The sequence below is a fragment of the Oncorhynchus nerka genome, linkage group LG26, assembly GCF_034236695.1.
Source record: "Oncorhynchus nerka isolate Pitt River linkage group LG26, Oner_Uvic_2.0, whole genome shotgun sequence".
NCBI classification, from domain to species: Eukaryota; Metazoa; Chordata; class Actinopteri; order Salmoniformes; family Salmonidae; genus Oncorhynchus; species Oncorhynchus nerka.
Genome location: NC_088421.1, coordinates 9,199,745 through 9,212,728, shown reverse-complemented (window position 1 = coordinate 9,212,728; position 12,984 = coordinate 9,199,745). Strand labels below are relative to the sequence as shown.

The window sequence follows — 12,984 nt, the reverse complement described above, 5'->3', positions numbered from 1 at the left end:
ATACTAGTTTAAGCACTATAGTCAATCTATCATGTTATTGTTCGCCAAGATATCTAGAAACAGAAAGAAAAAAAATAGCCAAGTATCAAGGAAATGAAGTTGTATTTTATCCATTAGACAAACATTTGTAAAACCCTAAAGTAGACAGAAAGACATATACAGGATGTGCATTTTGAAAACAGAACACTTAAAAAAAAAATGTAATTACTCAAAATTTGAAGGGGGGGAAAAAAACAGGATAACAAAGACATGGTATCTTGCTGTGACACTTTCATAGATGTAATAAGCATAACCGATATCTCAATTCAAGTCCTTTTCATTGTAAAATATCTTCTTGAAGACAATGGTAGTTGTATTGAGGGAGCTTGGTGTCTTGATGTTGTTTACGAGCCTGCTTGGGATGCTCTTCATCAAAAGTTTTTGTAATGCAACAACCTGAAATGTAGTTGAGAAAAATAAACCAAATTCTAATTCTGATATTTTGTATATTTATTTGTCTCAATGATGATGTTTTTATTTTCTGCAGTCTGAGAAAAATATACACACAAAAAAGAAGGAAAAACAAGAGACTCACCTGAAGAGAGGGGCATGGCCCTCGTTGTTGGCCAGGGAGAAGAAGCCGCTGTTTGGGGAGAAGTCCAGGCGGTGGGCTCTGTATATGGTTTTCCTCTGGAACATGGGGAAGTTGGAGAACACTGTGAAGCTGGGGATATGAACCTGAAATGAGAAGGGTAGACACATGACACTTGATGACAGTGAAAGAGTGACATGGTTTTACTTCATTTTAAATCAATTCAAACTTTATTACTACCCAAGTCATGCTGCGATAAAACCTCTTATTTACAAGAGACCAGGTGTAGCTGTAATGATGACAAAGACAACATTAGGTGTGTGTGAGAGAGAGACTGACCAATCGGGCAGCCTCGTCGTCAGCCCTGGAGGCGATGGCCAGGATCTCGGAGGTGGGGTTGAAGCGGAGAGAGGTGGCGGAGGTCACCAGGTTCATGATGGCCTTCAGAGGCTTGGGGTTGTTCTGCTGCATACACTCCTCCTGGGAGTACACGTTCACCACACCTGCCGCTGACCTGAGATAATAGAAACGGTAGAAAAAGAATGTGAAAAACTTGTCTGCTACAGGTATACTATATGAAAAAATATAATTGGGTTTTTCCACAAAATGGGTGCCTTTTGCATCCCTTTGATATTTTAAGTAGAAATTGTGCACAAGTATTACATTTTAAAAGCCTGTTATATTAAATTAGGTGCCCTTTAATTTAGACCACATGGAGAATTCAATAAATCTGTTTTTTTTTTTTAAATATGAATAAAGACTTGCTTACGTGCCAAAAATTCTGCATTTTGACATGTCCCTCCGTCAACCATGTGTCACCTCTAGGAAGATTTTAACCCACTTAACCCAAACATTTCTTCAAGTTTCACCATCATTCTACAACACTATTTTGATCCTTCTGAAGATAATTTATTTAATGTGATTAATTTACATCTGTCCTTCATTTTAAGATCAACCATGATACTTGAACTGAATTCTCGTTTTAATATAGTGAAACTATTCCTTTTAAAATATCCCCCCCCCAAAAAAAACATAGAACACCTATTAGTCAAATCAGAATAAAAGCAGGTGAGATGGTTCTACTCTTTTTGGCCATTTTCTGGTGTTTTGTGGTGGAAAACTGAGCGGATCAAGCATAACATGTCAACCCTGTTACCCATGGATAGACAGGCTAGACATGTTAACTAATGTTCTTTTGTGAAGCTTGCATTTAACGAACACTTCCTGTTGCACAAAACAAGATTCCATTCCCCCTGTCACGAGGAAATGTACGGCTGATTAAAGATGAAATCGTCTACCCTGTTACTTTATTTGGCACTAACTATAATTGTTTTATTTAAACGCTTCAAGTGGGAAAACATGTTTTTTATTAAGTTGAACGTGCTCTTTATGACAGAATGTTAACATTTATTACACTTCTTAAAAAAGACACCTAATTGGTGGAACGACCCAACTATCCTGAAGGTTTTGTGGCAGAATCATACATAAAAACAAAACAAAAAAAGACATCTGAAGCAAGACAAACAGGACAATACACAAACATTGCAATGGTTTGATCACAATCGCTGCTGAATCATATCAGCAAGGAAATGGTTGAATGAATAAATGAGCTACCCACCAACAACCTTATGTCACAAAACGACACGAAAAATGTTGAAAACAAAATGGCTGACTCACCCGCAGGCCAGATACTGTCCGTTCTTGGATGCAGCCATGGAGGTCCCACTCACACAGCCATCATCTGTGAACCTGTTCAGGCATTTACTGCTCCTCATGTCCCATATATACACCTCACCCTCCTCTGCAACATCAAAAAGGTTTAGTACATACAGGTACCCATGTACAGCTTTAAAGGTGCAATATGCAGAACTCAATCTGCCATTTCTTTTTGCTAAAATGCTAATAGTTCGCCTAATTTCAGTTTGTGACAAAACAAGCAGTGATCACCAGGGCAGTGGTCACCTTGAGTCAAAATACATTATATTTTTAAACATGACAACAAACAAAAGCCTGAACCATTAACCCAATAAAAACTGTTCTGTAGCAATTAGGTTTGTAGTAGGCTATATTTTGGGGCGGCAGGTAGCCTAGTGGTTAGATCGTTGGACTAGTAACCGAAAAGTTGCTAGATCAAATCCCCGAGCTGACAAGGTAAAAATCTGTCGTTCTGAACAAGGCAGTTAACCCACTGTTCCTAGGCCGTCATTGAAAATAAGAATTTGTTCTTAACCGACTTGCCTAGTTAAATAAAAGGTCAAAATAAAATATGCCCAATACTTTATCACTGCATATTGGCTATGCTTGAATTGCCCTGCTAATGTTGTTCATCTCAGACCATTTTGAAATTATATTTCAAAAATTGTAGATATATGATCACACTGGTAATAGATCATTTGCTGTATTACATGAGGCACAGCTGAGTGAGCATAATCATTTGCTTTGATTTATTTTACTGGAAGGATGACCTGCATCTGATGGTCAGTCTGAGGGGAAGGAGAGAGCAGTGGTGAAACTCATTTCTGCCTCATGCACCAATTCATGTTGTTTATCCCATGGCCACTTAGTGAAATATTACTCTATATAAAAAAAGAGGCAGACCGCTAATAACACTTTGCTATACTGCTTGCAGTGTGAGTGGATGTAGGGAGAACGCGCATTGACAGTGCTGAATAACAACTTCAACATGAACTTACTGATAAAAAACAGTCATGGTTTTAAAAGTTTTGAAATCTCAGTATCAACTTTGCTGTGCGCTCGAGGCTTCTTTTTACCGTCTATGCCTTGAGGAAACTGTGCATACACAGTGATCTGAGCTATCTGATTGGCCAGAGGTAGGCCTGTAGGTGCACTTGATTTGATCTTTGGGCCTGCCGGGTAAGTGGAGTTCTACCTTCAGACACATGACATTTTTCAAAATGGGAACACTTTGCCTTCCCAGTGTTAGGACTGCTGAATCAAGTGTACGTACCACCAACAGCACAAAACAAATACAAAATAATAGGGACACAAGGATTTATAGTTGTTGTTTTTTTACAGAAATGTTTGGTGACCGACTAGGACCACTGAGAATCATTGTACCATCTCTGTTAAATATATTTTCCATAAACAAAAATATTGTTTGAAGCTTGTTTGAAGCTGTACAAAACCAAAAGTAAAAGCATAGAAATATCGCACATACAACAAATCTACTGCTTCCAAAGAGAATGACAGATCTATAACTCACATTTCTATGTGAATTTGGTCAGCTCGCCCAAAAAGTCACATATTGCAGCTTTAACTAAAATCAACTAAAAAAGGTTTTAGGATGCTAGGCTGTGTGTCTTTTTAGACCAGGGTAAAAACCCACCAGAATTGGTGAAGACTTTGCTGCCGTCGTGGGAGAAAGCCACTCCTGCGATGTTTCCGTTGATCTTCATGCTGTTCACTACCTCCTTAGTCTGAAAAAACAACAGTGAGAATATACAGGCATTTATGCAATGCATGTATACACCGGATCCAAAACGGAGTCTTGTGTTTTGATCCATTTTGGTTGCATGGTATACCAGGTATTTGCCATCTACAATCACCTACCTTCATTGTTAACACGTGGAGGTATCCGGAGGTGCCAGTGAGAAGGAGGGATTCTCCATCAGGGGAGACTTCAAACTCTTTCACTCTCTGTTCCCTCAGACCTAAGGGACAACAAGATTTGTTACTGCACTCAATCACACAACCAGTCACTCACCCACTACCCATTTAAAAAAATAACAGTCTGGCTGAGAATATACAGTGATTTTATCTTTAAACCAATCACAGAACACAATAATTTGCTCGGTAACAACTAGGCTTGGGCGGTATACTGTATAACAGGGTATTTGGAAATAGCCACGGGATGGTTTTCAATACCGTCAATACAGTTAAAACTTTATTTTTTATACATTTTAATATTTGTAGCTACTTTTTAAGTAAATACCTGCAGTCCACTTGAGCAATAAGTTAGGAGATAAAGCAGTTCCCATTCTTCATTTCCCCCGGTCACATAATGTTTCATTATGAAGCTTACCGGTAGTTCCCATTCACATGGTGTTTGGTTTACAAGCACACCGATGAGAGACTGGAGCCTTGTGAGTCACTCAATGTTTTGCACCACGTGCCAGGTGATCTAGGGGCGGCAGGTAGCCTGGCAGGTAGGAGAGTTGGGCCAGTAACCGAAAGGTTGCTGGATCGAATCCCCGAGCTGACAAGTCAAAAATCTGTCTTTCTGCCCCAGAGTAAGGCAGTTAACCCACTGTTCCCCAGGCGCTGTTGATGCCGATTAAGGCAGCACCCCGCACCTCTTGGAATTAAAAGGGGTTGGGTTAAATGCGTAAGACACATTTCAGTTGAATACGTTCAGTTGTACAACTGACTAGGTATCTCCCTTTCCCCTTGTTACACAACTAAATGTTTGCCAGCAAGATATCAAATAAAATGTTATTTGTCACATGCGCAGTGAATTGCTTAAAAGTGTTCACTCAAAGCAACAAATAAAATAGAACAATTACAAATAATTAAAGAGCAACGATAAAATAACTAACGAGGCTAAACACAGGGGGTACCGGTACAGAGTCAATGTGCGGGGCCCAGGTTTGTCAAGGTAAAATGTACAAAAGCTGAAGAACATACGCACATCCAGGTACTTTCCACGGGTGCTGGAGTTGTAAGCAAACTCATGGAAAACAGAAAGAAAAACGCTGCACACTGCTGCTCATGCTCCCAGGTAAGGTCCTGGATGGCAGGAAGATTGGCTCCAGTGACGTACTGGGCCGTAAACACTACCCTTTGTAGTCCCTTTCGGTCGGAGGCTGAGCAGTTGCCATACCAGGCGGCTGTAAAACTTCGAGGATCTGAGGACCAATGCCAAATCTTTTCAGTCTCCTGAGGGGGAATAGGTTTTGTCGTGCCCTCTGTCTTGGTGTGTTTGGACCATGAAGGTTTGTTGGTGATGTGGACACCAAGGAACTTGAAGCTCTCAACATGCTTCACTACAGCCCCGTCAATAAGAATGGGGGCGTACGCAACCCTCCTTTTCCTGTAGTCCACGATCATCTCCTTTGTCTTGATCATGTTGAGGGAGAGGTTGTTATCCTGGCACCACACTGCCAGGTCTCTGGCGACCTCTCTATAGGCTGTCTCATCGTTGTCAGTGATCAGGCCTACCAACGTTGTGTCGTCGGAAAACTTAATGATGTTGTTGGAGTCGTGCTTGGCCATGCAGTCATGGGTGAACAGGGAGTACACGAGGGGACTGAGCACGCGCCCCTCGAGGATCAGCGTGGCGGATCTGTTGTTACCTACCCTTACCACCTGGGGGAGGCCCGTCAGGAAGTCCAGGATCCAGTTGCAGAGGTAGGTGTTTAGGCCCAGGGTCCTTAGCTTAGTGATGAGGGCAATATGGTGTTGAACGCTGAGCTGTAGTCAATGAATAGCATTCTAACATTACTTTTGTCCAGGTGGGAAAGAGCAGTGAGGAGTGCAACCGAGATTGCATCATCCGTGGATCTGTTAGGATGGTATGTGAATTGGAGTGGGTCTAGGGTATCCGAGAGGATGCTGTTGATGTGAGCCATGACCAGCCTTTCAAAGCACTGTATGGCTATAGACGTGAGTGCTACGGGTCGGTAGTCATTTTAGGCAGGTTACCTTGGTGTTCTCGGGCATAGGAACTATGGTGGCCTGCTTGAAACATGTTGGTCAGGGACTGGTTGAAAAGATCAGTGAAGACACTTGCCAGTTGGTCAGCGCATGCTCGGAGTTCACATCCTTGTAATCCGTCTGGCCCTGTAGGAACCCCAAAATATGTAAACAAATCTAAATATATTTTTGATTCTTCAAAGTAGCCACCCTTTGCCTTGATGACAGCTTTGCACACTCTTGGCATTCTCTCAACCAGCTTCACCTGGAATGCTTTTCCAACATATGCTGAGCACTTGTTGGCTGCTTTTCCTTCACTCTATGGTCCAAATCATCCCAAACCATCTCAATTGGGTTGAGGTTGGGTGATTGTGGAGGCCAGGTCATCTGATGCAGCACTCCATCACTCTCCTTCTTGGTCAAATAGCCCTTACACAGCCTGGAGGTGTGTTAGGTCATTGTCCTGTTGAAAAGCAAATGATAGTCCCACTAAGCGCAAACCAGATGGGAATGGCGTATCACTGCAGAATGCTGTGGTAGCCATGCTGGTTAAGTATGCCTTGCATTCTAAATAAATCACTGACAGCATCACCAGCAAAGCACTGCCACACCACCACGGTGGGAACCACACATGCGGAGATCACCCGTTCACCTACTCTGACTCAAAGACACAGCGGTTGGAACCAATCATCTCAAATGTGGACTCATCAGGCCAAAGTACAGATTTTATCCGGTCTAATGTCCATTGCTCGTGTTTCTTGGCCCAAGCAAGTCTAGTGGTTTCATTGCAGCAATTCAACCATGAAGGTCTGATTCACGCAGTCTCCTCTGAACAGTTGTTGTTGAGATGTGTCTGTTACTTGAACTCTGTGAGGTATCATTTATTTGGGCTGCAATCTAAGGCGCAGTTAACTATAATGAACTTATCCTCTGCAGCAGAGGTAACACTGGGTCTTCCTTTCCTGTGGTAGTCCTCATCATAGCGCTTGATGGCTTTTGCGACTGCACTTGAAGAAACTTTCAAAGTTCTTGACATTTTCTGGATTGACTAACCTTCATGTCTTAAAGTAATGATGGACTGTCATTTCTCTTTGATTATTCTTGCCATAATATGGACTTGGTCTTTTACCAAATAGGTCTCTTCTGTATACCACCACATCCTTGTCACAACACAACTGATTGGCTCAAACGGATTAAGGAAAGAAATTCCACAAATTAACATTTAACAAGGCACACCTGTTAATTGAAATGCATTCTAGGTGACTACCTCACAAAGCTGGTTGAGAGAATGTCAAGAGTGTGCATAGCTGTCATCAAGACAAAGGGTGACTATTTCGAAGAATCTCAAATATAAAATATATATCCGGCGCCATTAAATTCCATTAAAATATATCTTATAACTATTAATTGAACCGTCTAAAATGTGCTAAATACTCTGCAGTTGTGCATTTAGTTTGCTAATTTACAGTAGTTATATAGCTGGTTAGCTTCTTGCAAAAAACAAGCTTCTCCTGGTAACAGCAGAGAATGCCCTCCTGGATCAAGAGCCTTGCCGTCTAATATTTGTTTTGTGTGTGCAGCAAATTGTGAGTAGTGAGCGGGGATGTCTGTCCTACAAATAACTTAGGTCAGAGACGGTATAAAATTTGACATGTACTTGTTAGCATTGCTAACCTTCAGTTTACAGAGGCTCAGTGGGGTTTGTGTTCAGTGCCAGTATTGCCTTATATCCTGGGGTGGCACAAGGTCGGTATGAAGGATTGACAATCTCAATACCCCCCAAGCCTAGTAATAAAAGGCTATGTCCCTACCTAACAGCCAAAGGGTTAGATTACTACCTAACAGCCAACGGGTTAGATTACTACCTAACAGCCAACGGGTTAGATTACTACCTAACAGCCGACGGGTTAGATTACTACCTAACAGCCAACGGGTTAGATTACTACCTAACAGCCAACGGGTTAGATTACTACCTAACAGCCAACAGGTTAGATCACTACCTAACAGCCAATGGGTTAGACCACTACCTAACAGCCTTGGGGTTCTAGTGACTCCTCATTGCTTCCTCCTCCTCACCTCTGACAGTGTGGACTGGGATGACCTTGCCCTCCATCATGTCGTAGATGTAAAACAGCTTGTTCCTGAAACTGGTGGCCACCACCTGCTCCCCGTCCACGCTGAACTGGGCCTTGTGCACCGGGAACTTCTCCAGGTGAATACTCTGAATCTTAGGATTGGTCTTCCCATCAACCTGGAGAGGAAGGAGGGACATTTAGAGTGAGGTGGAAGGTAATTCATTAAAGTACAAACTTGTCTGTTAGTGTGCGAAGCTGTCATCAAGGCAAAGGGTGGCTACTTTGGTAGTCCATTGAGAGTTTGTATTTTTTGGGGGCGTATAGTTTGTATGGTCAAACAAAAGACCTGGAGGATATTATTAAAAGCATATAGTCCCAACTGGCCCGTTTATGACGTTCCCTATACCATGTCTCACGATGACAGCCACAAGAATGCCTGAGAGAAGACTGAAGCTGATGAGTAAAATGAATACCTGGAACAGAGAGATGGACTGGTCGAGCCCTGCTGTCATGACAACCTGGGCGGAGGGGTGGAACTGCACCGTGGTCAGCCGGTCCTCAGACGGCCGGTCGTTGTTGGCGTGTAGGCACTTCTTCATCTGCAAGAGAGTTAAATACATCCAGCATAAAATGTACTATAACATGACGTTGAAAATACTCTATTTTATTTAACTATGGATGTCAGTTAAGAACAAATTCTTATTTACAATGATGGCCTACCCCGGCCAAACCTGAACAACGCTGGGCCAAATGTGGGACACCCAATCACGGCCGGATGTGATACAGCCAGGATTCGAACCAGGGACTGCAGTGACACTGAGATGCAGTGCCTTAGACCGCTGCGCCACTCGGGAGCCCACTAATGTGATATCGATTGCGAAAACCACATGATCTAATACTGGAAAATGTCATGGTTTTATAACTCCCAAATCTCTAAAGAACTCTGGTTAGAGTCCCCATTTGCAGTCAGAGAGAGAGCTGGTTGTTTTACTCAAACTTAATCTCAAATTTAGTAGTGGTGAGATGATAGGAGAACAGAACTCACCCGTATGATTCCTTTGGGAAGACTGTCGGATGAGCCAACAAAGTTGCCCGTCTTCCTCATCAGGTCATCTCCATCCTCATCATCAGAGTCATCTTTAGTTTTTGAAAATAGACACATCTTTCATTGAAAAGACACAAATGTATACAATATACACCAGGGATCATAAGCTAGATTCAGCAGCGTGCCAATTTTTTCTTGAGCGGATGGTCAGGGGGCCGGAACATAATTACAAATCATTTGTAGACTTCAAATTGACCGCAAGAAGCCCAAACATATATACAATGTTATTAAAGCAATCATTTCAAACAGTCTATATACCATGAAAAGAGTAGGTGTTCATAATGTTTTGTACACTTAGTGTGTATCTTTTATGCGTGGGAATACTTTGGAACAGATTTCCAAAGTTAAATCACTTGGAGCTGACTTGGTGTTTTTGCAGTCTTATGTTAAAAACATTTATTTAAATTTTTATATAACTTCAGAAAACTTGGAGGGCGAAATAAAACCGCGGCAGTCAGTTGGGGGAACCCTGCTATATACCCTCTCATCATTACATAGTAGTGTCATGTAATTATTTAATCAGTGTTCATAAATTCCAATTATATTTATCTGTCTGATACCCAGAGTTTGTAAAGTTCTGGTCTTAAATAAAACAGACAGAATTCCCAGCTCACAATTGATCAGATCCCAATTTATTTGCGAGAGCTCTCAAGTTTTCACAAATACATTCCTTCTTATACCATCCTAAACTACGCACATACATACATGAGTCTAACCAGTTTACAACCCCTCAGCTGACAGTTCCAGGCTCCCCCAGACACCATAACCCTGGAGGAGCCCTCCCTGTCCTCTTATCTCCACATACATTCCTTTCTTCCTAGGTCCATGCCATATAACCCCTTCCTAATGAACAAACATTAATACTACAAGAAAGACAGGGCAGAATTCCTGCCAGTTATAGTGCAGTATACCTCATTTAGTCATTATTGATTAAAAAAATCCCATAACAAGTAGGTAATCATCAGTGAGGGGCATCTCTCATAACATATTACATGGACCATAGATTACCAAAATGTGAGTTTACCTTTTTTCTTATTCTTTTTCCGGACTTTTGACTCTGCCCAGGACGGCATTCCACCCATTGCTTTTTGGAACCTGGCAAAAATGTGTTGGAAGTGTGAGTTTGAACCACCAGATCCCAGTGGTATTTACTTCATGGCTGTGTTACTAACATCCACTTACTGTTCTTTCATCCTCTGCTGTAACTTCTGTTTGGACATCTTGACCTCTGCGTCACTCTTGGTCAGGTCTCTACGGAACCGGTGTGTCATGTCCACTCTTAAGAAACGGGAGAGAAAGGTCATGGAAGAATAAACATAGTGAAGTTAACTGCTAGGGATGTAACCGATACGCATCAGGCCCTGGTTCAAATGCGTAAGACCATGGACCATGCATCGGTCAGAGAATCGATTCAAGCGTTTTAAAGTGTCAGTTCACTTTAAAAAAAGGTTTTGCTCGTGTTCCTTTCTTTCTTTCTACCTTCCAAATATGCCTCTGATCTTTTGTGAAAATAAACTAAGCATGTAACCGCGTTGACAGTCATTGATTTACAAGTCATTTTGCATGCCACACAACCCCAAGCAATGTCAGTAGCCTACTCAAACTGTGCGCTGCTGCTTCGCACGCTGACCAACAACTCCTCGATCACACCGACGGCGCCATTGCATTTTGGTACACCAGAAGGTGAATGTTGAACTTTTGTTGCACACACCCAGATGATGCTGCGTACCATTTTGAGCAATGACTCTGTAGGTGTGATCGAGGCATAACAAAATTTCAACATTCACCTTCTGCTACCACTTCTGTCAATCTGTCTACGCAAAAAAAGCCCCCTAATCTGATAGTGGGTTGGTAGATGCCCACTAGACTTCCTTATGGCTCAGCTCAGGTGACAAAATACACCATAGACATTTACACACACACACACACACACACACACACACACACAGGTCAGCTCAAACAGATCCAGCTCAGAGAGGGCCAGCTCAAACAGATCAAGCTCAGAGAGGGCCAGCTCAAACAGATCCAGCTCAGAGAGGCCCAGCTCATGAGCTCCATCAGCAGCAGATATGAATTTAGAATGGAAAATGAATGTGTTTATGCAACAAATGTTGTCGCACCAAATCTTATCGCATCGATTTGTTCTTCTCATCAAACCAAATCGTTGCAAACTAAAAACGTGTCATTCCTGCGAGTGAGTGCTTGACTGGGGTAGGAGCTCACCGGAGCAGAGGACCAGCACCTCAAATGTTCTACTGCTTGAGCTCCTGTTCATCTTATAGAATATTAGCTCAAAAAGGTATTGTGGCGCTCCTGCACCTAAATATAAAACGTTATCGGCACCCAAAATGAGTACCGGAACCTATTTCAGTCCAAGTCAAGCACTACTTTCTGTATCATACTGGAGCCCATGTATCTAGATACATATCAATTCATCTTCAAAAAAGAAAGATGCATATCACTGGTAACGGCTCTTACAAGCAATGTTTGATTCACATATCAATGTAATTGACATTAGGATTTACATGACTACAGCTATAATGTAGTAACATGAAGTGAGAAGCATTTGCACATGATGATGCTGAAAAGAACCAATAAGACACCGTCGTTGCAGTCCCAGGTACTAACTCTTCCTCCAGATCATCATCATCATCCTCCCACACCGCTGTCCTGGTTGTCTGAACCGTCAGCCGTGCTTCATCCTCTACATCGGATTCGCTGGAATCGTCATCATCCAGAAGTGTGGCACCGCCATCCTCTCTGTCCTGTTTGACAAGAAATTGATTTGATAAAAACGGACTGCAATGAAACTAAAAAAGTAAACGATATGTGACAGACGGATGTGACACTGGAGATTATTAGTCTAGTACCTGGTTGTAACTAACTAACTATTAATCAATATTGGATTTACATCTATGCTATGCTGACAATGTGACAACATAATCCAGAGAACTTTGGCAGGCAGGGAGGGTCATTCTGTATGGAATCAGGGGTGTATTCATTACGCCGACGTTTCGGATTGGAATGGCAACCGTAAAATTAAAATGAACTACAACTTCCGTTTAAGAACACAACAGATTTTACGTCACGTTGAAGAGCGTTTGGAGTTGTTGCAAAACGTTTTGTAACAGACGAAACGTTAAGCTACAGAACCGGCGTAATGAATACACCCTAGATGTAACTAATGAATTCCTACCTTCACGAGCCTTTCCACAAGATCATCTTCAGCACCAAAAACAAGATATTCAAGAAGTTTTACAGATGCATCTTCTTCGCCTAAAACAGTCACTGCTTGGGCGTTTTTGTGTCTTTTTAACACTTCTTCCTCGTAGGCAGGCTCTGGTTCAGAGACTCTCTTCATCGTCTCTCTCCCCTTTCTAGAGTGTATACCGACTTTGTCCATGTTTATCGTTTAAACCTTAGCATATGAAACGAATTGAAAATTGTCTCAGAATACACTAGAATTTAGCAAGATTCAGTAGACCCATAGATGTGCTAGCTAGCCTTTTACAATAACATGCCTCATGCGCCCAATGTTTTCCACATGGGCTGGCTGCAACGCTGTGTTAGTTGTGAGCAAA

General features: G+C 42.0%; 1 protein-coding gene across 1 annotated transcript; it reads right to left on the bottom strand.

Moving 5' to 3' along the window:
- Positions 1 to 85: 85 nt before the first annotated feature.
- Positions 86 to 12,966, bottom strand: LOC115110217 (U3 small nucleolar RNA-associated protein 18 homolog). The gene is made up of 13 exons (XM_029635670.2): positions 12,600 to 12,966; positions 12,032 to 12,168; positions 10,586 to 10,681; positions 10,428 to 10,498; positions 9,344 to 9,435; positions 8,772 to 8,897; positions 8,300 to 8,474; positions 4,142 to 4,242; positions 3,918 to 4,008; positions 2,249 to 2,372; positions 911 to 1,085; positions 575 to 717; positions 86 to 435 (listed from the first exon to the last, which is right to left on the bottom strand). Exons 1-13 carry the CDS (start codon positions 12,804 to 12,806, stop codon positions 411 to 413), a joined length of 1,563 nt encoding a protein of 520 aa, XP_029491530.2. The 5' UTR covers positions 12,807 to 12,966; the 3' UTR covers positions 86 to 410.
- Between the last annotated feature and the right edge of the window lie 18 nt (positions 12,967 to 12,984).